Source organism: Crocodylus porosus, unplaced genomic scaffold (assembly GCF_001723895.1).
Source record: "Crocodylus porosus isolate Cpor-Errol unplaced genomic scaffold, CroPor_comp1, whole genome shotgun sequence".
NCBI classification, from domain to species: Eukaryota; Metazoa; Chordata; order Crocodylia; family Crocodylidae; genus Crocodylus; species Crocodylus porosus.
The window spans coordinates 75,101,292-75,129,082 of NW_017728948.1; the positions used below are offsets into that span (position 1 = coordinate 75,101,292).

General features: G+C 44.5%; 1 protein-coding gene across 3 annotated transcripts in view; it reads left to right on the forward strand.

Annotated features, from left to right (window-relative positions):
* The window catches only part of FAM13A (family with sequence similarity 13 member A), a 236,904-nt gene that overhangs the window by 53,320 nt on the left and 155,793 nt on the right, over positions 1 to 27,791 (forward strand). For all 3 annotated transcript variants that reach the window (XM_019552864.1, XM_019552862.1, XM_019552863.1), the window contains exons 5-6: positions 1,398 to 1,557; positions 12,358 to 12,441. In XM_019552864.1, the coding sequence (XP_019408409.1) occupies positions 1,398 to 1,557; positions 12,358 to 12,441 (244 nt within the window). The remainder of the gene's footprint in view (positions 1 to 1,397; positions 1,558 to 12,357; positions 12,442 to 27,791) is intronic.

Below are 27,791 nucleotides of genomic sequence, written 5' to 3' on the forward strand. Positions count from 1 at the left end.
AAACAAAACCACATACCAAGTGTTTTTATTTTTTTCTTCCCCATTCTTTATACAAACAATCCTTCCCATTTAGGGGGATACCTTTCCCTTTTTTTTTTTGAATTTTACTGTAGATTGTGGCTAACAAGTAAGAATGTGGAACTGCTGGAGCTACTCTACAAGGGATTAACAAATAGCTAAATTTGACATTATTGGATTTACATTTTTTTTATTCTTTTTTTTTAAGATAAATAACAAAAAGAGCCAAATTCTCAGAAGAAAATAGTTCTCTAGAAAATATGACTGTATTTTTAATAGCAGGTTAAAATAGCTGAGAATGAATGACAGTAAATGTATCCACTGTGAGGTATGCAGGCAGTAGCAGATACAGGGACAAGTCAGGATGGGTACAGTCACTCCATTTTGATTGTACATCACATATACAGTGAGTTTTGAGCTAGCTGCTAGGAGCCATCACAGGCTGCTGCCAGAGCTCTGCAAGAGCAGTGAGTTCTGAGCTCACCAGCCAGTCATGGAGTAATAGAAAAGTGGGACTGGAAGGACCTTTCAAGGTCATCTTGTCCATCCCGCTTCCTGAGGCAGAATCATCTCTATCAAAACCATCCCATACAAATCCTTGTCTAACCTATTTCTAAAACTGCATAATCAACCCTGTCACCCAAGTGCAAGGCATAGCACCCTAACTCAGCACAGGTAAAGCAGGGGGACAACAGCTGCGGGGATTATTAACATATGCTAGAGATCCAAAGAAGAGTGCCATGCCACCCGCTACAAAGTACAACAAAAGAGGAAAGTGAAAAAACTCTGACATGGGCAGCAACAAGATGGGGAATAAATGCCTTCCTGGCCTTCTGCAGCAACCAGCAAAGCCCAGAAGCACGGGACATGTCCATAGCCTAGCACTGGCTTAGCTAGTCATAGATCACCCCTGATCAATGCTTATTCAACCTGTCTTGAACACCTCCAATAATAGAGATTGTACAATTTCCCTAGACAGTCTGTCTCACTGCCTGTCATTTGCCCTTTCCCTCCCTCTTTGTCCCTGGTGAATTCAGCAGCACAGAAAAGGAAGGGACAAGTGATGGTGGCAAAGCTCAACCCCTAAGCTGCAGACTGACATTAGAAAGCTGGAGTACAGGACAGACCCTGCACCAAGGACTCATAGATGACACAGCCAAAGAGGGGTGCAGCTGTGCCGCTGCAACCCTTTCTGGATTATCCCCTGTATCTAAATAAAGAGCTCATTTAGTTAACAGTCCATTCTTACCTAAACAGAGCTTCTTTGACTTGCCAGCCTGACTGTATTTGTACTTCTCACATTTTGATGACTTTATTGTGGGCACTAGTATTTTGTGTCCTTCTAATGCTCTGCTTGATGTTCTCTTTGATTTTTGCAGCGTACCTTCTGGATTGGAAGGTATGAAGGAACAGGAAATCTGCAACACAATTATAGCCAGAATGCTGGAAAACTGTCATACTTTGTTTGAACTGGAGCCCACAAAGCAAGATGCGCAACAACATCCATGTGAGGAGCTAGCGAGAATTATTTTGGTGAAAGTGAGTACCTGCAGTGTTTTTCTTTTCTGATTTGGATCAAGAGCTGTGGAGTAGGTGACAATGTGTAGGGCCCTGTCCAGACATTTTCTCAAATTGGATAGAAGGCAAAAATGCTAGTCTCATACATTTCTCTGGTATTCATTTATGTACAGTTGTGATGCTACCACCATTTTATACTAACAAGTCTATCCTTTTAAAAGGCTGATTTCAGCTTCAAGATGTTGATGGCTTTAGGAGTGTATTCTGTTTGCATTTATTCTTTATAAAGTTAACCCTAATGGTTAACTTTATGATTTAAAAAAGGAAACCTATTTGATCTTTTCTTTTAATTAAAACAGGAGAAAGTGGGGGTTGGGAAGGGAAATGACTGAGGTAGATAGTCAAAACAAGCACTTTTCTTGGCCAGGCCCCACAACAGCAAGAGGCATACAAGCTGGTTCTTCACTATGAACCAGTGGTGAAGGATATATGCCCAGTCAGGAAAGACACTTTCTGGAGCTGTTAATTTTTAGAGCACGCAAGAGGTAAGGCTATTCATGATTGTGCACTGAATAGCACACAAACAATGGCTAAACAACTAAGCGTAATTAAATAATGGGGACCCCACTGTACTTTAAGTTGTGTCTCTTGGTGGGAGAGGAAAGGTATGAAAATTGTATGCAGTGACTATTTTAGAAAGGGGCATTTAGGGAGATAGTAAAAAAGTCCCATCATGAATCATAGACTAGAACAGCTGCTTCTGCAAAAAGGTCGGAACACAGACAGTCATCTGTGCAGAATACTGATGGCAATGGTGGGATTGCAAAGCCACTACCAGCACTCTGTCCAGTGCTTCTGTCGATGACTTATTCCTGGTGAATTTTAGGCAACAAAAACAATATTGAATTTGGAGACCTGAAGTGACACAGTGAGACCCAGCTGGGTTCCTCTGTCATAGCAAAGCACATAGCAAAATCATCAGTGAATAATTAAAGAGATTTCCTACTCTTAGAAAAGTTCCACTAGATGCTTTCTACATGGCCCTCATTCAAGACAAGTTAAAGGCTTTTGCCTTAGTCATCATTCTTCTCTATGCACACAAAGTCCTTGGACAGCAGGGAAGGGAACTGCCGATGACTCAGTCGCCATCTCGTCCCTGACGTCTGATACTGCAGTCTCAAAGCTCATCGGAGAACACCTGTGTCCTCCAGGCAGAGGAAATGATCTATACACTGTTTGGAAACCAGGAGTCTAGAATGTTCCTTGACATCTTAAATCAACTGTTAGTAATCTGATAGGTGTCCAGGCCACTAGATGCCGCCAAGGAGAATTAAGCAAGAGTCATCGCAAACTGTCAATTATTTGTTAGTCTCTCTGGTTGGATAAAAATGGGCCGAGGTGTTTGCTCACCCAGGGGAAAAAGTGGGCCCTCTGCCTGAACCACTTTAGAATCCCCAATGGTAAGCACCTTTGAGAATTAAAGTGCTGGTTCAAAGAGCTCGGGCATTAAAGTCATGGTAACTTGGTAATCCATGTGTCTAGAGAGCCATTTATTTTGAACATGTTCCAGGGGTATAAGAGATGACTGGCGTTACTTGGATAGATGCATTGGACTGCGAGCAAGATAGGGAATGTGAGAGTCCTCTTGCATTACCCTGTTAGCTGGCAAGTCACAGGCTACCCAGATAGTACAAGTGGTGCCAAAACTGGAGGTCTAATCCTGTCATCAGGTGTTGGTGACACCTACATATTTTGACAGTAGTATGTTGAAGGTCTGTGGACAATGTTTGGCCTTGTTCCCAGATATCTAACAACAGAGGCGTAGCTAGATTTTCCAAGATGTAGGGCAGTGTCTGGAAGTAGGAGCCATAACACATGAGTTGTGTCCTCTGGAGGGTGGGGGCCCTCACCATGGAAGCACACTGGGGTGGAGAACAGGATGTCCTATGCCCCTCAAGTAAATGGTGACCTCCTGCCCAAGCAGTAAGGAGTGTGCCAAAGAACCATTTCACATTGTGCCTCCTGCCATTTCTGGAAGTTACCCTCTTTGTGTCATGACAGGGATCCCTGAACACTCTGCCTTTCATTGTGAATTTGAGATGGTGCAATGGTAGTGGGAAAGGAATGGGAATGAATGAGTTCAGTAGGAGAGGGAGAAAAAGTGACTTATGTTTGAGATTACTGATGCACAAACTTCTGTAGACAGTAGCTGCCGGCTGCTCCCAGTCTTGAAAAAACAATTACTCTACAGATGTATTGACTTGCCCAGCCCAGCAAATAACTAGTGGTCTGCATGCAAACACTATTCTTAGTGAAAGTTAATTCCCACCTATGACCAGCTAGATTTACTAACTACAGTAATTGTACTATGTGTACAAGTGAAAAGCATGGGGCAAATACTGCTCTTATTTTAGATGCTCCTCCAACCCCATTGATCCTCAGCTGTATTGCAGCCAGCTAAGAATTTGTTGTATGGGCAGCAGTTGAAAAGGCAGAGCTGTCCCTCACTGAACCCAATTATGTCTTCCATGGCACCAGTCTCATTGGCCTTCCTCTGCCACTTAGTGTGAGGAATAGCAGTAGTTGCTGCCACAGGCTCCTGACAGCATCACTCACTTACTATTTGGACCTGGGCTATTTCCATCATTCTCTTCCCCTCCCCGATAGCCTCTGCTTTCATTTGTTGCATTGCCCTTGGTTGCTTTTCCACTTCGATTCTTCTTACCTCCTGCTACTCCCCATATGTTGTGCCCATTTCTTTCCTCATCTTCTTCACTTTTCCCTTTTCCTTCTATACTCAAATAGTCCCTTCCCACCATTCTTTCCCTTTCCTTTAACCTCAGCTTGTCCTTCTGCCTCTTTCAAACTACTAGTATTTTTCTTTATATGAGATAATAGCGGGGGGTAGGGGACCACCACTGTGCCAAGGCTACTTCTCAACCTGATCCCTGTGCCTCTATCATCTTTGGCCTGTATTTTTGACTCATTGGATTGTCTACTCTTAAGGGCAGAAACTAGGTCTTAGTCTCTGAGTTTATCAGGTATCCAGGGTAATTTTGATTCAACAAATACATCCTCTGAGATGTGTATTCTGACCCTAGGCATCATTAGGACACTATTCTGTGGGAAGCACTTTGAATACCTTCACTTTGAAGTGCTATTGTAACTCCTACTTAGAGAGTCCCTGGTATGGGAGCTGAAGCACTTATAGGAGGAATATGTTTCATTTTAAAAATGTATGAAAGTGAAACCCAGGCTGGGCAGAACACCAGCACAAAAATCACCCTGATTCAGAGTTATGTGGAAGGTCCTTGAAACCTGTTGTCTCTATATGATTCTGTGATCAGCATCTGATGTTACGAACACCTAACTGAATTTATTCAAGTGCTCTGGGAGTGGTGGGGGCACTTTAATAAGAGCAGCTCTGAGAGCTTCTCTAATTAAAGTGCCTGGAATGTCATGTGTATCAGCATCCCCATGCTGAAAAATGGTGGCTGGGGCACTTTAACTAAAGCCCTTTGAGCAAGCTTTAGTTTAAGCAACCCCACTGCCATTTTTCAGCGTGGGGACTCTGATACACATGACATTGGAGTCTGCTGGAGTGCAGTAATTACCATGCTAGTCTGCTCCAACCCACAATAATTACAGTGCCCCAGCCCACCCATAAGCAGAAGCCTTCCTGGGTATATGCATGACTGTAAGCGTGCATAAGTGTAACACACCTGCTTCCTCCTCTACTTTCCAGTCATTCCTGAGTGCAATCTAGCTATGTGGCTGCCTGTTGTTCTTGCAGCCTGCATATGTAACGATCTGCTTTTGTGGAGCAGATATCAGGCTTATTCCAGTGGTGGCAAAACATGATACAAGGGGATTATGGCTTTGGCCATTCCATTTTGGAAACATAGCATCCTCCATTGAGCCCTGTTATGACTGTCACTTTCTTGAGCTCCCATGGTACCTGATGTGTGGATATCTTACTTCCCACATACCATGCTATTAAACCTTTGGCTTCTTTAATGGGAGAAAATGTGCTCTTTAAACAAAGCCATGCCAAAATCATACTTGGCCTTTGTGCAGCTTATTGGAAAAAAAGAAAAAAAAAGTTGAATGGATTGACTTGGCACCACATAATTTGACTTCTGTATAAAAGTTCAGTACTTCAAAGAAAGTCTCTGAATAGAAGAAATTGAAGTAAGCAGCTTTGAGAGAGAGAGGTGTGGTTACAAACCAGCAGTAATCATTAGCAGAGAAGGATAGTGAAATCCAAATTGTGTTTCCTACTGCTCATGCACAGGACAATAAGGGCATACAAAGAGTAGCTTAATCCCTGTGTCTGCTTCATCTCTTGCATGGGGCAGACAGAGGAGGAGAAGCAGCATTGGCTTCAGTTTTGCACCATGTTTAGACAGTGTGAACAGGGAATTCAAGTGTCTAGGAAAAGAGCTGATTCCCCATACTTTTCCTAGGAAAATGGGAATCGTTTTCCATGTTGGAGTCCAGTACCTGCTTCACTGGCATTTTAGTTCCAGTTCAGGATGGAAAAGTTTAATACAAACTTTGAACAGACACAGATTTCCATTTTCTGACCACTTCTAATTTCAGTCCATCATAAAGTAATAAAATGTTCATGGAAGCTGTTCTTTGGTTTGGGGTGCAGTTTCATGACCTTGAGGAAGTTTCTGGAAATGTTTCTCTTCTGTGTTGTTTTGTAGGTTAAGGTAATTGGAGATAAACATGTGCAGTAGGCACACATTAACAAGTGGGTTATGCCTACAGATTAGATATCTGTCACATGTTGCATACTTCTGACTTATTAAGGCCATAAAATAAATGCCTCGGTGCTCCCTTTTAATTCCTGTATTTATTGAGTGGTGTCACTTAGAAATTATTTAATCTCTCATCCATCTGGGCAAGGGGGGCAATTTAGCTGCTATGTATGTATCACACAGTAGACATATAAGTGCTATAATCAAATGTTGCTTGTGTTATACATTACAGTAGTGGTTCTCAACCATTTTTGTACCAGCAACCATTTGTAAACATTGATGGCCAGTCCCTACCCAGTGCCCCTCACTCCCAAATCACTGTCTCCTGCCTCCTGGCCACAGACCTCTAGTGTGTGGAGCAGGGGATGGGTATGTAGGGCACAGGTGTGGGGGGTGGGCACCAAGCAACCCCCTCCTGGAACTCTGACAGCCTGCAAGGGGAAAGCAACATTTTTCTTCGTTAAAGGAGAATTCATTTTTAAAGTTTGTTGATCCTTTTTTTTAAGTGTTTCGTGGTCCTTTCATATATTCTTGTGCCCTACTTCCGGGTCACGATCCATGGGTTGAGAAGTGCTGCTTCAGAGGAGAATTCCTGGTGTGGTGAGATAGGCCTTGATTGATTGATTTTTTCTTCTTTGTGTGGTATTAAACAGAGCAATAACTCAGATAATTAAAGTATAAATCAATTTTGTGCTTCAATATTCTTGTTTTATCACCTGACTGAATAAACTGGTTTAAGAAACCAACCCAGTAACAACATCAGTAGTGCATTGTCCTATTTTTATCTACTGCCTTTCATTCCAAAGGAACTAAAAGTGTTGTTCCAACTGCAATTATACTCCTTACCATAATACACGATTATCCACTGTTGTTCAGTCACGTCTGTCACGAAACGTGACCATGGATGAACATTAATCAACAATGTTTGCCAACAGTTAAGTACTGAAAATGAGGAACACTGTCATTCAATTTGAACATTCAATGTGAAATTAAGTCAAATGGTAGGTAATTACCTAAATAAGGGTCAGGCTAGATTTACTGGAGTTACCACTTACTGGGGAAAAAAAACCTTACTGGGATGTATTTTTAATGAGCAAAACCAATCGGTTTACAGTATGGCTCAGGTGAACTCTTGCCATCTCCAGTAGCAAGGTAGGGGCCTGTGGTGGCATGGACACCAAGGCACACAGTTGACAGCCCAGAGATTGCAAACTTGAGGCCATAGCAGAATCACTTGTGGCGTGGCCCTGTCAGATTCCATTGAATCTGTGAATTCTGCTAAATACATTGTCACAAGGACATGAAAAAGGAAAGGAAGTAGCAAGGTGCTTTGGTTGAGTGCTGGCTTGAAGGGGAAAATGTAACCTGTTTCTTGACCATGTGTGACAGAGAGCCATGTCAAGACCGGATCTTAACATTGGCCCACCCCTCCATCTAGGGCAGTCTGCCCTGCCTTTCCTGCCACAACTTGCTGCTTAATAAACTGTATGTAAGGTGTGGGAGAATGCCCATTTAATGCTCCAATGCCTGGGGCAATATACATGGCTCTGACCTTCCCTACACCAGGTCCCATGCTTCACAAGTGGCATCATAAGTTGTTCATAACTTTGGCCTAAGGCTAAGCCAGACTCTCCCACTTGCTGGGCCTCTCACATTCTGCCCTTCACTGGATCTCATACATACTGCCCCTTCACACAGGGCCTCTTTCATCCTGCCCACTCTTACTGGGCCTCTTTCATCCTGCCCCTCACTGGGTCACTCACAAACCCGCCCTGCTTCAACAACCCACTCAGACCAACAAACTTACCTACTCACACTCCAGCCAGTCCACACGTAGCCCTTCGGGTTGCTCAAGCAACCCTACTCTATGTGATACTGGCCTTATGCCTCACACTGAGCTAAACTCCACCACCTCGATGGGCAGCTCATCCAAGTTTTTTGCTCTTGTGGGGGTTGGCTCCTGTGAAGCCCTTCAGGTTGCCCAAGCAACCCTACTCTACATACCCTCAGTGCAGCCCTTCAGGCCCACCTGTGCAGACCCTACTCTGTACACCCATGCGCAGCCCTTCAGGTGCCACCACACACCCTACTTTGTGCAGGACTCCATATGCACTTTCACCCCTCACTGGGGCCAACTCATGCCACCTCACTGGGGCTCAGGGTTTTACATCTCACAGGCTCAGGTGTCTGCAAAACTGCCTGTGCCCCACTGCCTGTTCCTGATCTAAAATTACCCACTGGGTAGTGGGAGCTGGGGTTATAAGGTGCCCCTACCCACCTTTCACTGGGGAGACAACTGGCCTGGCATTTCTGGGGAACTACCCTGCCACAGATAGTCCTATCAGGCCATCCTTCCCCAGCAGGGTGTAGTTTCAAGGTATACCCAGGACCAGGAGCCTCCTGCCATCCCCACAGCTTCTGCCCTGTCCTCCAAGGTGTTCCAAGCAGCTCCAGCTGGGTGGCGTCCTTTCTCTGGCTGCTTGCAGCAGCTACCACCTCAGCCCTGAGGGCCTGAGCTAAAATGAAGGCCACTCACCCATCTCCTCCAATCACCTGGCACTCTTGCGGTCGTGTGACTGCCTCATCAGGGCTGGCCTGTACCTGCTGGCTGCCCTGCTGCCTGCTCTCAGCCCTTCAAGTGCTCTTACACCATGCCTAGTTTTTTTCCTCTGGAAATCTACCATACACAGCAGAGCACCTTGAATTGGTAAGAGCAGACTAGCTGGAAGCCCACATCAGCTGGAAAATGACTAAGCAGGGTTGCAACAGTATCTGCTTACATGAGGGCCTGCTGCAGCTGCTTGTTAAACAATAAGAATTTGCCAACCTGTGTAAGAAATTGTTTCTTTTCTGCTCCTTTAAATGACAGAGCAGGCAACTCCACTTGCCAGGAAGCAAAACAGCAAGTGATCCTGTAACAAAATACAAAGTACAAAACTAATCTAAAATGATAGTTTTGGAATTACTTACTTCTTACAATTATTCAGCATATTTAACTCTCTGAAGAGAAATGAAAACTGGCATCCTGCCAGCTTTTCAGAGAAGGGATAGTTTCAAAAACAAGGTTTTTATTTTATGTGGAATTGACTTTTTCTACCTGATTTCCAGTGTTCAGACAAATGATTTCAGTTCACATGGGAAGGGAGGGCTGGGATAAGCTGTTAGAACAGGTTTTTGTCATCTGCACTGTAAATCACAGTGGTGTGCCAGCAGATGTGTTCATGCTGTTGGCACACTGTTGTGCCTCCTGCTGTTACAAGAATCTGCCACTAGACTTCAGAAGAGCAGGTGAGCAGTCACATGCCGCCATGTTTGCAAATGGAATCTGCTGAGCCTCTGTCAGGAGGTTGAATGCTCTGTGTCCAGCCAAGGAAAGCCCTTAGAAGCAAGTATGACCATACTTAAAGATTATGAGTAGTCCTATTGGCTTCTGTAAGGTTGCTCATATATTTAAGCTTTAAAGTGTTTGAGTGCTGAGTTGTATTAAGCCACAGTGTTTGGTCCCTTCCAGGATCATGCCTATTGTCCTGAGGTAGAATGCAGGACAAGGGATTTTTCAAGGGCACTCAATGCTGGCCTAACTCTTGCTCCCACTGAAGCCATCTGTAAAATCCATTTTACTCCAAGCTTGCTGTGACCAAGACAGTTCACAGAAGCTTTTTTTTTTTTTTTTTTTTTAAGTAAATGCCTCCTTCCTTCATCAGTTTACCACGTAGTTACCTAAAGCAGCCTAACATGCAAGGCTTTGGCCATTTCTTTGCTAGTGTACAGTTTCCCAAAACTCACCAACAGTATGTGTAGTCAAGTTGCCCACATCATCCACATCCTGATTTTAATTAACAAATCTTCCCCTGGCTCAGGACTGCTGAGTTTCCAGAGACTATATACATAATAAAAGCAAGAGAGTGGTTCTTCAAGAGGAAAAGGAGAACTTGGGAGTTCTAGTCCTGAACTTGGGTCATGCCCCTGGTAAGCCTGTGGGGATCTTGGCAATTTCTTGACCTTCAATGTATGGTCAATTTATTTTTTTCCCAGTTTCCATAGGAAAACTTGAGGGGTTTCCCACTTTCCATTTTAGCATGGTGTTAGGAATATGTTTCAGAAGGGCTTGAGATTGGCTTTACTCTTCTTCCATATGAGTCAGTGTGAACAGTTCCATTTTGAAAATCCCTTCTCAGGGCTTTTTTGTTGCTTTGATGGGTAGACTGAGCTTTCATTTCACTCTGTATCACCACATGGACAAACAACACCTGTTGTATCTGAATCAAAGAGACTCAGAGGCTTCAAGATGACTTCAAATTTAAGATGATCCCCCAATACTTAAATTCTGTTTATTTTAAAATTATGAATATGTTATAATTTTCTATGTATAGAATCTAATTATTGGAGGATTACCTTACATTCATTCTGCCACTATTGCAGTGGTAGGGGGAAGGCGGCACCCTTGCCCCCTGCCTCTCCACAACTTCTCCCTCCTGCAAGCTGCCTCCCCCCCATGCCCGTCAGCACCTGCCCCCCATATGGTGCTTGTTTTGCTGTCGCCTGCACTGCCTGCCCCCTGCCTGCTCTCCACAAACATTGTTGCTATGTGCCTGGGCAGGGGCTGCAGGTGATAGGTAGTGGGGGGAAGTGCAGAGGCTGCAGGGACAGGCAAAGGGGTAGCAAGTGGCTCCTGTGGCTCTGCTTGGCATTGCTCAGGAATGGAGTGTAACAGCCACAGCAGCTGCATGCCCCTCCTCCACCCTGTACTCAAATGCAAGATGAGGGCTTCTTTCCCCATGGGGGGAAAAAAACCTCATCTTGGATTTGAGTAAATATGATAAAATGGTAGTGCAAAGGCAGTGTGGAGGAAAGCACCTGTAGGAACTTCTCTTTGGTTTTCAGTTTTAATGTTCTCTCACTCTGTGGAGATTTACATAGCAATTGTCCACGAATGAGCAGATGGGCATATTTATAATAGGAGCAAAATGATTCAGACAGAGTGATATTTTAAGATGAGAGCTCACAGGAAATGAGCAACATGAGATTTGTAGGGGAAAGTTGATAAGCCTCAGAACCCTTCAGCTACAGTAGCTTCTTGACTCTCAAGTGGGGAAGGAATGTTATAGTGTTTAATCTCTGCATCAACCAGGAAGGGAGAGAAACATCAAATGAAAACAAGTCTCAGAATAATTACCAGGGATCATGGTTTTCTCTGATTAAAAAATGCCCAATTTTCAGATTTAAAAAAGTAACCCAAAATCCACATTTTTCCATGTTCAAAATGAAACACCACTATATATCTATCTATATATTAGTGGTGTTTCATTCTGATTATGGAAAAATGTGGATTTTGGGTTACTTTTTTTAATCCAAAAATTGAGGATTTTTTTTTTAAATCAGAGACAACCAGGATCCCTTATAATTATTGGGATGATTTAGAATGATTTTCTTCTGTGCTTCTAACTCAGCAATGTTAAATATCTCCTTTGTGTGTCATATTAAAACATCATAATCAGGGACCTACTTATTTTGTAGTTTCACAGATTTTGTGGAAACGGCAAAATCCAGAATTATCCATGAAATCTGCAAAATCAACAAAAAATCTTGATAAAAATAAAATGCTGACTCCTGAGTGGGAGCCAGCAGTCCTTGCTGCTGGGAGGGAAGGCGCCAGTTGGCAGGGTAGTACCAAGGGCAGCAGACAAGATGGTAGATCTTGAGTTGCTTTTAAATGCCAAAATTGATCTCCTACTTAAAAATGTTGGAGACCACTGGTATAGAGTATTTCAACTGCAATTGAATCAGACACTTCTCTTCCTCCTTTTCTACCATTTTTTCTAGTGTTTTCTAGTGGTTTTGTACCACAGATTTTTGGATTTATTTTTTTTTAGTATAAGCAGCAAATTTTTAGCTCTAAAATACATAGGGAGAATTGTTTTCACATGCTTACCTCTTGGATCTATAAATCTAATCCGAAGATAAAGAACATTGCTACTTTTTTGTATCTGCCTGTTTAGTTTTAATTTTTTTTATTTTGTCTCTCTCTTTTTTGGGGGGTAACATCATCATGTAGGAGGCCAACTGTGAGCAGTCCCTGCCTGTCAACCTGACAAGAGCTCTGGAAAGGGAGGCACCAAAGGCATCTCCAAGAAGCAAGGTACAGTAAAATGGGCATGTAGTTAAACTTCCCTGACATACAGGAAGTGAGTCACAGAGAAACAGTAGGGGTTTTCTGGATCTGTAGAGATGAGAAGTTTCATGCCAACAAGAATCCTTGGGTCCTTTTCAGATTCCTCTATCATCATCCTGTTTCTTGTTAATGAAGCATGCAATCAATTAGTGAAGTTGCCTATTACATTGGGTTGATGTGAAAGCATTATATTCACTTTATACGTTGGCTAGTTCAAGGCCATATTTTAAGAATGGCATGTTACAAGCAAAAAGGTTTATTCCCAAGATTTTTCAGCTTGAGAGGGCTCAACGTGGATTGGATCAGTAGGGCCCAACCCTTTTTGCAGGTGTGCCATGAATTAGCACCACACCTTCCCAGTGCCACTCTGATCCCCTTCCCCTGGATGATCTGCTTTGCGCTGTCTGCTCTCTGACCAATCTGTTGCAAAGTTTTCTGTTCTCCACTTTACATCCCACTGTGCTGTCTGTCTCACAGATTCACAGAAGTTTAGGGCTGGAAGAGACATTGTGAGATCATCAGGTCCAGCCTCCCTGCTCTGGGCAGGAAAGACTGCTGGGGTCAAATAACTCCTTTTCCCTGTACTGCCATGTACAACACACTTGTGGCACTCATGCCATGGGTTGACCATCCCTGAACTATATTATTGATCCAGTGGTTTTATTCTATAGCCCACTTTAGGTGGAACTACAAAGGTGCTGAACATTGGCCTCACTCTGTTCCTATTGAATGTAATGGTAAAACTCAGGTTGGTTTTATAAGGAGCAGAGTTAACACTGTTCTGTGTGCTCTTGAAAATCCTTTGGTTGAGGATGGAAGATGCCCAGTGAACACTGGCCTCCCTGGGGTGTGGGTGAAGTCACGCCATCCCACTGACTCCCAGGGCTGTGTCTGCCATGCTGCTTCATAGAGGAGTCTGCCTGATATCCATGGCCTGTCTGGCCTTCATGGAACAGGAAGGACCTTTACTATACCTCTGTCCTCTACCATTTGTGGGGTGGCTACCATCCTAGAATGTTCTAGAAGTCTGTTGTTCTTTTGTTCAGGGCAGACAAAGAATAGCAGCTGTGACTGCCTGCTGGGCAGGGAGCCAACAGAGACAAGGCCATATCTGTATCTAATTATGCACATATATGCACACTCCCTGTACCTGTTACAAGGTCCAAGCACCAATGAACCTTATGCTAGTTTGTTAATAGCATGTCTCCTGAATTTAGAAGAGGGTCTGTTCTCTGTACAGAGGGATCTCCGCAACCATAATAGCTAGAACTGCACACTGAAATGTAAATTAAATAATTTATTGGAATGCTAGATTCCCCTTTTACAATTTAGATAAGTGAATTCTCTCTGGGTTGGACATCGGTATGGAAAGTTTCTACTGCCATGAGTGTTTGATTTTTAGATCAGCAACACAACTGTGTTTTCCAAAGCTGGTTTAAAGCAAGTGTAACATGAGATGTCAGTCTGGAGGGCCTGCATTTCTGCCACAGCTAGGTCATGCTTTTCTTTGAGAATGCAGTGTATTTATGGATTACTTTACAATAAATAGAGAGATCAAACACCTGTTCTAAGAACAGTCAGATGGAACAATAAGAGTCCCTTGGAGCTGGTCTCAACTTTTTTTGCTTCATTAATGCACACCCACATGACAACACTTACTTGGACACGTACACAGAGACACGCGCACACACACATAACTCAGTGAGGAACTGCTGTACACATTTTGCTGTTCCATTGCTTTGTTAGTAAGGTCTACTGAGGAGGGTTATGTTACTTTTTGACACATGCCCTTTATGTAGAATGCCTGTCACAGTCCTGAGACTGAGTCATCCCCGCTAACTTTATTTATGACTTCTTAGCTCTGACATGCCTATTTGACAGGAACTGACAAACATAAGGATGGACATGGATGTAAATGTAAGGATAAAGATACATGCAAGTCTTATCTTTCAAGAACCAACTTAATGATTTCCCCATTTAAGTCAGCATGTATTACATTTGCAGCATGTGCTCAAGTGTAATACATGCTGACTTAAACCTCATTAGCCAATTGTCTTTGGTCACCAGAGTGCATGTTTTGCTGAGTTAATACGGAAAATGCCCCCTTTCCTCCCCCATAGCCCGTTAGGCAGACAATACCATCTTAGTCTGTGTTTATAAGGGGCCTAGCACGGTGGTGATGTCCTGATCTATGATTAGGGTTCATAGATGCCATGATAACTCTCCAAGTCATAAATAAAATCCCTGGTGACCTGTGGCAGCCACAGCAAGAATATCTGTTAGGAAAAGAGGAAAATGACAGATTTTAAACAGTCACTCATTAAGAGCATTTGCCAATAGGCTATTTTATACGGGAAGCAAGACAGTCTTCTAGACACTTTGCAATATTTTTCAATAAGAAAATGCAATAATGCACAGCAGTGGTTACCAGCATTCCAGCTTATCAGTGTTGCTCCTCAGTGTGATTTATTTCTCTTGTATAGTGTAGTGTTTTATAGAAAATGGCACTCCCCAGCTCCCTGTCCCTTGCATCATGAGACACGGGTCATGAGCTTTGTACGTGCTTTTCTGCAATCTCTACAGCAATTGAAATAGATTAAAAGGCAGTATGTAGGAGAGCAAAGTCACCTTTTTAGTAAAAGCTATAGTCCCATATAAAAGGTCACCTGTGTAAACAGTGTGAGGAAAGCAGAAGGAAATGAAGGGAAAACTGAATGTAGGCGTGAGGTTCAGAGTTAAAAAGTAGTGGGCGTGAGGTTCAGAGTTAAAAAGTAGTGATGCATGTCTGAAAGCAGTTTTGTTGTACTTTTTAGTACTCCTGTCCTGTCTCACTGTGATCTGTTGGCTTTTGATAATGGTGCATAATACAATGGTAGAAAAGGGGAGAAATACTTAGTTGGATCATTATCTGCCCATGCTTCAGTAGCAATTGAGGGGAAAGCACCATGTTTCCATGCATCATTATATGGCATGTTAATAATTCTTTTATCTAAACAGCTCTGCTGACATCATTTCCTCTATTAACAAGGATGTTTTCTTCTTTTCCTGTGGAACCAGTGCAAGACAAATAGGACTACTTAATGGGGATGGAAAAGGGCTTGTGAGTAGTAGCAAAGGTTTTTGTATTTGTTTATATTAAATCATTTTTTCTAGGGGAGGACCCCCACAAATACAAAGTGATACCCTTGGATTGTGATTTTATGAGCTGTTCCTCCAGGCTCACTTTCATGAGTTCTGCCCTAAACCACCTAAGATTCTTTTGACGACTTACGTTGGTATAACAGTAAAGAAACATAGCTCTTTAAACCTCATTTGTCATAGTTAGAGGGAGTGTTACAGTTGGGGCAGGGGAGGAGCTGGGAGTCAGGGCTCTCTCCTCCTATTCCAGGATTGTTTCACTTTTGGCAATCAGTCTCAGGGAATCAGGTACCCAAATCTGATAGAAGTTCAGTAAGAGCTGGTTGTCTGACTCCTTTACTGTTCTTTGAAAATGCCAACTATAACCCAGCATGCTGTAATTTAACTATCTGTAAAATACAGATTATCAACACCACCCAGGACTACTGGGGGATGTAACTTATTACAGCTCAGTTGTGAGCCATGCTATGGGACCATTCAGAAACACAATGTCAGTGTACCCCTTTACTTACCCCATCCAAACCAGGTACAAGGAACTGCTCCAGGAGGCCACTGTTCCTGTATCCTGCACCTCCACCATGTCAGTGGCTGGCATCTATGAGTTGGCACATAAGAGTGGGCACAGATTACATATCCATCAGTCCAAGGGAGAAGCAGGGTGACCTAGCAGCACAGTTTGGGGAGAAGGTGAGCAGCAAACAAGGTAAAAAAAAGGTTAGGGACCATTTAGAAAAGCTGGACGTGTACAGATCAATATGTACAGATTAACAATGCACCCAAGGATGCTGAGGGAATTGGCTAATGTGGCTGCAGAGCCCTTGGCCATTATCTTTGAAAACTGGTGGTCCCAGATGATTGGAAAAGGGTTAATATAGTGCCCATCTTTAAAAAGGGAAAAAGGAGGATCTGGGGAACTACAGACCGGTTATCCTCACCTCAGTCCCTGGAAAGATCATGGAGCAGGACTTCAAGGAATCCATTTCTAAGCACTTGGAGGAGAAGAAAGTGATTACGAATAGTCACCATGGATTCACCAAGAGCAAATCATGCCCGACCAACCTGATTTCCTTCTATCATGAGATGACTGGCTTTATGGATGTGGGGAGAGCAGTTGACATGATATACCATGACTTTAGCAAGGTTTTTGATATGGTCTCCCACAACATTCTTGCAAGCCAGCTAAGGAAGTATGGGTTGGATGAACAGACTCAAAGGTGGAAAGAAAACTGGCTGGATCGCCAAGATCAAAGTGTAGTAATCAATGGCTTGATACCTAGTTGGCAAACAGTATCAAGTGGAGTGGCCCAGAGGTCAGTCCTGGAGCCAGTTTCTTTCAATATCTTCATCAAAGACCTGAAAGAAGGGATGAAGTGCATCCTCAGGAAGTTTGCAGATGACACCAAGCTAGGGGGAGTAGTAGATATGCTGGGTGGTAGGGCTAGGATTCAGAGAGACCTCAACAATTTGAAGGATTGGACCAAAAAAAATCTCATAAGTTCAATAAGGCAAACGCAAAGTCCTGCATTTAGAACAGAACAATCCCATGTACCAGTATAGGCTGGGAACTGCTTGGCTATGCAGCAGCTCTACAGAAAAGGACCTGGGGGTTACAGTGGACAGTAAACTGAATATGAGCCAACAGTGTGCCCTTGTTGCCAAGAAGGCTAACGGTATGCTGGGCTGAATTAGTAGGAGCATTGCCAGCAGATTATGGGAAGTGATTCTTCCCCTCTATTCAGCATTAGTGAGGCCATACCTGGAGTACTGTGTCCAGTTTTGGGTACTGTGTCCTGCTACAGAAAGGATGTGGACAAATTGGAGAGAGTCCAGAGGAAGGCAGCAAATTGGTGAGGGAGATGGGGGACATGACTTATGAGGAGAGGCTGAGGGAACTGGGCTTATTTGGTTTGAAAAAGAGAAGACGGGGGGAGATTTAATGCTGCCTTCAGCTATCTGAGAGGTGCTTACAAAAAGGATGGAAATAGACTGTTCTCAGTGGTGGCAGATTCATACATTCATAGATTCATAGATTGTAAGGGGCTGCAAGGGACCTTGCAAGATCATTGGGTCCAGCCCCCCTGCATTAGGCAGGAAAAACAACTGGGGTCAGGTGACCCCCTCAAGGTGACCATCCAGTCTCCTCTTGAAGATTTCCAGGGTAGGTGATTGCACCGCCTCTGGTGGGAATTGATGCCATTCTGGACATCCTGACTGTGAAGAAATTTTTCCCAATGTTAAGCCTGACAGTCTTCCAGCAGTTTGCGGCCATTACTCTTGGTTTTCCCCAAGAGTGCCCTGGTGAACAATTGTTTGCCAAGCCCCTGATGTATTCCCCTGATGTAGAGATAAGCTGCTATCAAGTCCTCTCTCAGCTTCCTCTTTTTTAGGCTGAAGAAGCCCAAGTTCCTCAGCCTTTCCTAATATGGCTTGCCTTGCAAGTCCCTGATTATACTGGTGGCCCTTCTCTGGACTCTCTCAAGCTTTCCCACGTCCTTGTTGAAGTGTGGCACTGAGAACTGGACACAGTACTTCAGCTGAGGTCTTACCAATGCTGAGTAAAACAGAAGAATCACTTCCTTGGTTTTGCTTGGGATGCATCGGTTGATGCATGCCAGAGTATTGTTTGTCCTGCTGGCTACAGCATCGCACTGCCAGCTCATGTTCATAGTATGGTCTATTATTACCTCTAGTTCCCTTTCAGTCATGGTGCTAGTCAGTATGGCGCCACCGAGCCTGTAATTATGTTGGGGATTGTTCGTCCCCAGATGGGGCACATTACAACTCTCAATGTTAAACTTCATCTGGTTCCATTCTGCCCAACTTGCCAGCCTGTTTAGGTCTGCCTGTATCTGCAGCCTATTTTCAAGCATGACCACATAACTCAGTGTTGTCCGTGAACTTGGCCAGTGAGCTCTTCACCCCCCACATCCAAATCATTGATAAAGTTGTTGAAAAGCACTGGACCAAGCATGGACCCCTGAGGGACACCATTGACCACTTCATGCCAGAACAACACAGATCCATCATTAGAACTCTCTGGGTCCTACCTTGCAGCCAGCTTCCTACCCACCTAAATGTTGAGCAGTTAAACCCGCAATCCTCCACTTTTCCCATGAAAACATCATGGGGTATCAGATCAAAGATGGTAGGACAAGGAGCAAGTTGCAGCAAGGGAAGTGTAGGTTAGATATTAGGAAAAGCTTTCTCACTAGGAGGGTAGTAAAGCACTGGAACAGGTTACCCAGAGAGGTGGTGGAATCTCCATTGTTGGATGTTTTTATACATGACTAGAAAAGCTTTGGCTGGGATGATCTATTTGGGGATGGTCCTGCTTTGAGCAGGGGTTGGACTACATGACCTCTTGAGGTCCCTTCCAACCCTAACTTTCTATGATTCTATGACTGAGTGAATCACAGTCTGTTTTGGGGGCTGCTCCTGGAGCAGCACACCTACATATGACTCCCTTGCTCATAGCTTATGTTTATGATAAAAGGCCTTTGGTTAGTGAAAGCATTATTGTGACACTGGTGAGCTTCTACTCGATAAGCACAAAAGCATTCCTTCCTCCCCAGCTGTACTATTTCTTCAGGTTGACTTGGTAAGATTCTCTAATGTATTTTGCTGTGAGAAATTACAGAATTAATTGATGAGTGATTCCAAATAGAAGCTGTCAAACCAAAGGGCCAGTGCTTAGCACACACTCTTTGTTCAGCACCACTTCTGAGGAGGTTATACATGCAGGGAATAGAGGAACTGAACTCAGTCAGGTGAATGAGTTGCTAGGTTTGATTAGCAGAGATAGACACAAAACTTTGGTATTCAGAGGCAATCCAGATGAAGTGCCTACGAGCAGAGTATAGTTACTAAATCCTAGCCATAATTTCTGATTAATTTACCACCTGCACGATGTCTACACTATGAAAATTACCTGTTGCTGACAACATGTACTGGCCGCCAGTGTCTGAATCAATGCACAGTTGAACTGGAAGTAAAATGAACTGTGTTCAACAAGGTACAGAACCTGCAGTTGATAGTGTGGAGGGCAGCTGTGAGATCTGACTGTAGACAAAAGATGGAGCTCCGGCTTTTCTGAGAAAGGTACCTCTCACAATGGAAACGTTTCATGATTTCCACTTAGTGAGGAAGTAATAAACTGAGTAGGGAAAAGACCTCCACTGCTGGAGAAGAAGCACAGTAGCATTTGTTGCACAAAAACTCTCTGGGAAATCACTAGGCCTTGAAGGCAAGGAAAAAGCTCCTCTCTAGGTGGCACACAAAGGAACCCAAGGACACTCCATCTTGAAGGACATGTATACAGGGAAAGGGGATGGACACTACAGCTGAATGAATCATAAAAGTATTCTCTCTAAGCATCATATTTTAAAATTCATAATGTCCAGAAAAATTGGTAAATAAGAGGGCAAAAAATTAAAAGCCCATTTTAAAAGATCCCCAAGCACATCAAATAATTATTCTGTGAATTTTATTTGACTGGCTACCATGACCCTTTTGAATAAAGCTTAGACTAGCTCTGACATTTGCAGGCTTAATCAGCAACTTGTCAGTGATTGTCTCCATTGGAGCAGCTTACATAGAATCCATTGATAAGGAAACAAAGCTATGACATCACTTTTATTTTAAGCCCTGGGGGGGAATTCTTTGCTGGTGAACATAGGGTGAAGCTGCCCCTCCTTTATACCAGCAAAAAAAATTGGTTCGTCAGTCTGAAAAACTAACCAGGGAACTAGTCACCAGGGGAAAGCAAGTTTGAGGTTCTGGAAACTAAGATCACCTTTTAAGATAATAGGTACCAAAATTACATTAGGGACTTTGTCAACATTTAAAACAAAAATGGCTTCTGAATCTAGAGCAGCTATATGACTTCCCCACAAGTCTGACAGTTTTTGAGGCCAAAAGGAGGTTATTTATTGCAGTTAACCAAGAAAGGGGAAGAGAGATTGAAAATAGTACTGGTAAGAGGACTGTGAACCCTCTCTTATCACCAGCGTCATATTGAGCAATCTTCCAGTAGAGCCTCTGTAGATTTAGAGGCTTTCTCCACATTTCCTGTATTGAGCTCTCTCAATAGCTCTAAGGTTACATGTCACTGAAAGTTTAAACCTGGCAAGTTTTTGCACTTTGTTTAAAAGGGGGAGAAAAAAAAAACAGATGTGATTTTCTATCCAGTGTAAATGTTGTATTATAGCAGGACACTAATGCAAGATACAGAAATGCACTGTGAATTTTTTTTTAAATGGCAGCTTATAAAGAAGACAGTGCAGGCTGGACTGTCTAAAAGTATATGTCCAACAGCAAAATACTGTCCAAAAGCTAAATAAATGTAGCAGGGCTATGGAAAAGGATGGGAAGAGGTTTCCTCATCTTGTGAAACTTTTCAAGGTTTCAATGATGTTCTCATGCTGCAAGGTAAGGATGAAACCAAAACCTGTTGGAGTTTATCATGAAATACAAAGAAAGATACATTTTTGAATAGCTAGTATTGGCAGTGATTTGTGAAATGGGAAATCTAAGTTCAAGGCTTTGCTTTGCTATTCTTCCATATCCCGTGTATAGGCTCTAACCTCTTCTCAGCTATTCTGCAGTAGGTCTCCTTCACCCCTCACCTGTAGAATAAGACACACACACACACTTACTTTATGCAAGGTGGGACAACTCTATCAGGAGATATTGAGACGTCCACCCCAAAATACTGTTTCATGTCTCTGTGGTCCATGTCTCAGTCAGCAGCCACTAGGCTATCTGTTGTACTGGGTCTGTCTGTCTGTCTGTTCTCTGAGTAGAGAACACATTCTTGATAAAGGTTTTGTCTAAAAAGGTATGAGAAAAGGTTCAGTGGTCTTTTCCTTTTGGGAAACTGAGATAGTGAAAAGCTCCTGACAACATTTAATTATTCTCTGACCATATTTAATTACTCCTACTGCCCTGCACAATTCAGTCTTTTCTCTTTGTCATTGCTATTTTCAAGTATACTGAAATGCCCCTTTCAAATGTTAACACCATTGGTTTGGGCAGTAGTAGAACTAAGGTGGGGCAACTTGGGCAGCAACCTTGGGTGCCAACTTGGGGTGGAGGTGGGGGTGGGGGTGAAGGTGGGCAGAAAATATCAGCTTAAAGCTGCTACCAGGAGGCCCCACTGCCCCCTGCACTGCCATACCCCAAGCACTGAGCTGTCAGCCTGTGTGAAGCAGCAAGTATTTGCTTCGGATTTGCATTCAGCCAATTCGGAGGGACAGTGATTTGATTCAGTTGTGTCCCAATTTGATTCAGCTGATTTGGATTCAGAGATTAGGCACCAATTCAGAGATCTGGCCATAGAGTGTACAGGCAGTCTTCGACAATGCTGCACACAGCTGCCAGCTAGTAAGTCTGTTGTGGTGGGCAGAAGCGGGAGGGAAGGGGTGTGGGGTGGGGGCAGATCTATGCCCCCACAGCGAGGGAGGGATTGGGGCTGGGGCTGGGACAAGCTGCCCAGCCGGGGCAGAGGGGACACAGGACTCGGGGAGGGGGGATCCCAGCACTGCGCACCACCATACACTGCCAGTCTGGGAGCTGCTCTTCTGGTGGCTCCTCTGGCAGCTCTCGACACAGGTCCAGGAGGGCATGGGAATGGGCATGGGGAATTTTAGGGTGGCTGCAGCCCCCCATAGCCCCTGCTCCACTGTGCTCTGTGGGGCGGGTGGAGCCAGGGCTGTGCTTTAGGGTGTGGCTGGGGCTAGCCATCCAGAGTGCAGCCCTGGCTCCTTCCACCCCGCGGAGCGCAGCCTGGCGGCAGGCACCTGAGGCTAGCTTCCTGGAGCACAGTCCTGGCTCCGCCCACTCCACAGAGCACAGCCTGGCAGCGAGGGCTTGCTGCCCAGAGCGCAGCCCTGGCTCCACCCGCCTCATGGAGTGCAGCCCAGCAGTGGGTGGCTGGCGCTAGCCTCCCAGAGCGCAGCCTGGTTCAGCCTGCCCTGTGCAGATCCGGGGGCACACACCTGCTCCCATGCCCTCCCAGACTGGCGATGAGAGCCATCAGAGGAACCACCAGAAAAGCAGCTCCCGGATCAGCGGCATGCAGTGGTGTGCAGTAGTGGGAACCCCACTCCCCAGATCCTGTCCTCTCTCTCCTCTGCCTGGGCAGCTTGTCCCAGCCCCAATCCCTCCCTCACTGTGGGGGTGTTTATCTGTGCCCCCCCACACATACCTCTTCCCTCCCCACTTCGCCCACTGCAACAGACTTACCAGCTGGCAGCTGTATCCAGTGTTATCAAAGACCACCTGTATAGTCTAGGGCTGAAACTCTGAATCTCTCCGAATCAATCTGGAGGCTTCGGATTCAATTCAGACCTTTTAATGGGTCTCCCTATTCTATTCAGATCTGGAGATTTGGCTGCCAAATTGGGCTGAATCTCCTCCAAATCAAATTAGCTACCAAAGCTTTGTACAGCCCAACTAAGCGGTTCTGTTATGCCAATGGTTCTGGGTCTCAGATACAAAACAAAACTGTTGAGGGCACCCTCTCCCTCCTCTTCATTGTGTCTGTTTCTGTTCAGGCTTTGAAGTGTGTCTTAGAGGGATCTCATGAGTAACTGCTTAGAGTTCCACTCTAAGGGCTCTGTGCCTGAATGCATGAAAAGCAAAAGATGGGCAGACCAGTCACGTAGGAGATGTATTATGCAGATCCTTCTTTTTCTCTCCTCCACATCCCAAGAGGTCAGGACCTAAGCATATGGATCCTGCTTTGGACCCTTAAGAGGGGCTCCCTGTGCAGCTAATATCTGGCCTGACAGCTGGACTGGTCACAGAGGATACGTTTGAGGATTTTAAAGTATTTGTTGGAGGTATAAGCAGTGGTACAAGTCCCACCCCACCTCCTGAGTGCTGCCAGCTCCTGCCCACCCTTTTATTAGAGAAGTTACTTCAATTGTTCTTATCCCCCCGATCAGATGGAGTTGGTTTGCACCTTATTCAAACACTGCAAAAGGTTTAGCCTGAGTTGATGCAGGTTCAGTCACTGATATGCCTGTGTAGATGTAAGAAATTGGCATAAGGGCTATACTTTCAACCCTGTGGGTAACAATCAGTGCTGGCAGCAACCTCCTGCCTTGCTAACTGGAGGTTCATTCTTTTTCCTCCACTCCACTTCTCTTCCAGCATTGTTCTCCCAGCTTTATTCTCTCCTTACCTATGTCTAATATCTACTGGTATGTGCCTACCCCTCTTGGTCCTGTTTGCAGCTGGAGATGGAGTTGCAATTTACTGATCAAGATTCTGTGCCTTTCCTATTCTCCCTCCTGTTAGGTTTTTCCTGAAGTGCTCCCCCACCTATCTCTGTTTCTGTCAGCTCAGCATGACATTAAGGAATTATTCACTTGTAAAATAATTAGGGCAAGGAGTATTCTGGGGATGCAATAATCTTTTCTAATCAGTGAGATCTCTGGAGTTAAGTGGTTTAAAACAGTATCCAGTTGAACTCTGGTACATCATAAAAATGGAAACAGCATGTAGTATATCTCTTAAGGATCTCATAAAGAAGCTCAGAGGGGAGGAACATTTTCTTGGCCAGCATGCTGTCCTTGTTTGGGGAAAAGAGTTATTGCTTGAGAAAACAATACCAGGAACGGGGAGAACCAAGTTCCACTCTTCCCTTTGCCAATAGCCTACTGCATGATCTTGACCAAGTCACTTATTTTTTTCTCCTTGCACCCTTTGTCTAATTTCTTTAGACTGCAGGATCTTCAAAGCACAGACTATTCTTTTTTTGTATTATATAGTAGCAGGACCTATGATCCTCTACGATAAAAGTTGTAGAGCAGGACTCCATTGCTCTGTAGGTGCTGTACAAAAGATCAAAAAGATGGTTTCTGCTCAGAAAACTTGGTCTGCCCATATGTTCATACAAGGCCTACCACTTAGAGTCTAAGACAGGGGCGGGCAATTATTTTGGGCAGAGGGCGGCTTACTGAGTTTTGGCAAACCATTGAGAGCTGCATGACAGGCAGCCCAGGGCAGACTCAGTGGGTAGTAATCAATGTCTAGTTGGCAGCTGGCATCAATTGGAGTGCCCCAGGGTCAGTCCTGAGGCTGGTTTTATTCAATATCTTCATTAATGATCTGGAATATGGGATGAATTGTAGGGCTGTGCAAAACACCATCATTTCATTTTGACATCCGTTTCACCATTTTGAAGGGACAGTGTGTCATTTTGTTGTTTTATTTTTGTTTTAAATACTGTCTTACCTCATTTCGTTGAAACTGTTTCACTGTTTTGATGCATTTCGATGTTTTGCCATAGGCTATAATGGGGGATCATGAAAATGCCTAAAACGTTGTCATTTCTTGCCTGATTTATATGAAAATTGCAGGGATGGTAGCCCCTTCTGAGGGCATGAAGTCTGCCATGTTTCAAGAAATAGGTGCAGAGGTTTTTCAGAAACTGCACCTCAAACCTCAAAAAGAAAAACTCAGGACACTTACCAGCAGTGGTAGCCTCCTATCATCTGGTGCAGATCCAGGGGCCTGCACCCCTGTGAGAGCTGCGCGGCTGTGCCAGACTCATCCCAGGGGTGTGGGACCCCGGATCTGCACCAGATGACAAAAAGCTGCTGCTGTTGCTGCTGCTGCTGCTGCCTGGGACTGGTGCTGGGTGCAGCCTGCACCCACCACTGGGGAAGACTGATGCTGCTGCTGGACCAGGCAGCAGCAGCAGCCTCCTGTCATCCGGCCTGGTGGCAGGAGGCAGGGGAGAGCCAGAGCTGTGCTAGATTGGCTGACTCACTGAGCCCAACAATCCAGCCAGCTTTCTATCCACCTTACAGTCCATTCATCCAACCCATACTTCCTCAGCTTGCTTGCAAGAATGCTGTGGGAGACAGTATCAAAAGCTTTGCTAAAGTCAAGTTATATTATGTTAACTGGCTCTGTATATGCAGGGAAAGCAGTAATCTCATCATAGAAGATAATCAGGTTGGGCAGGCATGACTTGCCCTTGGTGAATCCATGCTGACTCTTCCTAATCACCTTCTTCTCCAAGAGCTTAGAAATGGATTTTTTGAGGACCTGCTTCATAATTTTTCCAGGGACTGATGTGAGGCTGACTTGTCTGTAGTTCCCTTTCTTTTTTTGCCCTTTTCCAATCATCCAGGACCTCCTCTGATTGCCACAGGTTTTCAAAGATAATGCCCAGGGGCTCTGCAATCATATCAGCCAATTCCCTCAGCACCCTTGGATGCATTGCATCTGGTCCCGTGGTCTTGTACACTTTCAGCTTTGTAAATGGTCCCTAACCTGTTTTTTCACCACTGAGGGCTGCTCACATCCTCCCCAAACTGTGCTGCCCAGTTCAGTAGTCTGGGAGCTGACCTTGCCTTTGAAGACTGAGGTAGAAAAGGCATTGAGTACTTCAGCTTTTTTCTCATCATTGATCACTAGGTTGCCTCCCCTATTCAATAAGGGACCCACACCTTTTCAGACCTTCCTCTTGTTGCTAACATACTTGTTAAAACCCTTCTTATGACCTTCATGTCCCTTGCTAGCTGCAACTCTAACAGCACTTTGGCCTTCCTGACTTCATCCCTGCATGCCCAAGCAATATTCTTGTACTCCTCCCAAGATGTTTGTTCAAGCTTCCACGCCTTGTAAGCTTCCTTTTTGTATTTAATGTCACCAAATAGTTCTCTGCTAAGCCAAGCTGGTCACTTGCTGCATTTGCTATTCTTCCTGATCATTTGTATCTCAGGAGTATAAAGAGGCCTCTTTGTGTTGCATGCTATACATACAATACATGCTAAACAAAGAGTTAAGTATCAGTCTTTTAGAGCTGTTTAGGCAGGCCTGACACCCTCTGGCAGAGTCGGGATTCAGCACAATATCATTCTAGCACAGGGGTGCTCAACTTCCAGCCCACAGGCCAGATCCAACCTGCAGTACCATGTCATCTACTCCACAGCGCTCCCCATGGGTCTGGAAATTTGCTGGTGGGGAGCAGTGCCACCACTTCCGTGGTGCCAAATCTCCAGACCCATGAGGATCCCCATGCCCTGTGTGCTGGATCTGGCACATGATCCCAGCAAGCAGGGCTGGACAGAGGAAGTACTGAATCCCAATACCCAATTCCAGTGTGGAGGCCAGGAGGGGGTGATACTGGGCCCCCAGGATCCAATCCAGGCACTTGGAAAATGGAATAGGGCAAAGTTGGGGCCCCAGGACCCAATCCAGGCATGGAGGGGGTGTTGTTGGGCCCTCTAGACCCAATCCTGGTGCACAGGGCAGAGAGAGGGTGATACCAGTCCCAGTATCCAATCCAACCCAGAGATAGCCCCTGTACCACTCATCTAGCCCATGGGGGCAAAGGTTTGAGCCCTATTCTTTACCACTTCCGACTTTTTGAGCCCCAAGTTTCCAGCAGGATTGAAACACAAAGCCAAAAGGCTACCACACAAATGAAATGACAGTGTTTTGTCCCTCAGTCTTACAAAGCTCTTGCAAATCTATGCATATTCTTCTTACTTTATAGGAATTAAGAGGTAAAGTCAGATTAGTGATGATAACGTTAGCTAGTTGATATGTAAAAAGCAAATTTGGCAAGAGCAGAGTATCTTAACAAACCAGGACATATGTATTAACACAAACATGCTGAAAAATTGATTTTCAGGCCTTCCCGGGCCCAGCATATGATACTGTTTGTGCCCTTATTTCAGAACTTGTAAAAGGTGAACACCTCAACTGTAGGAAAACTGTCTGCTTTCATTTATTTATTTTGAAGACCGACAATAAAGTAAAATGAAGAAAAGCAGGCCAGGTTTTACGTGGAGTAATATAATCCTGATTAATCATTACCCTAAGAAAGCCAACAGGGAAGGAGACAGATGGGACAGGAGCAGGGGATTAGCTGGTAGTGGAATGAACTGTTAATCTGTTCAGTCTAGAGAACTACAGGAATGTATTTGTGTGCTGCTGTCCAGGACAAATATGGTCTCTTGTTGCTGTCTGCATTGGACAGATACTTCTAGGTTACCGGGTAGTGCTGTTTGCCGTGTTCCCAGCAGACATACCTCCTGATCATTTTGAAGCATTATCCTGTATCAATCAAGTGACCTGGTGAGGGGGCTGCGGGTGCTCGACCACCTGGGCGACAGCGATCATCGCCTGCTGGAATTCACCATCCAGCGCAAGGTGGC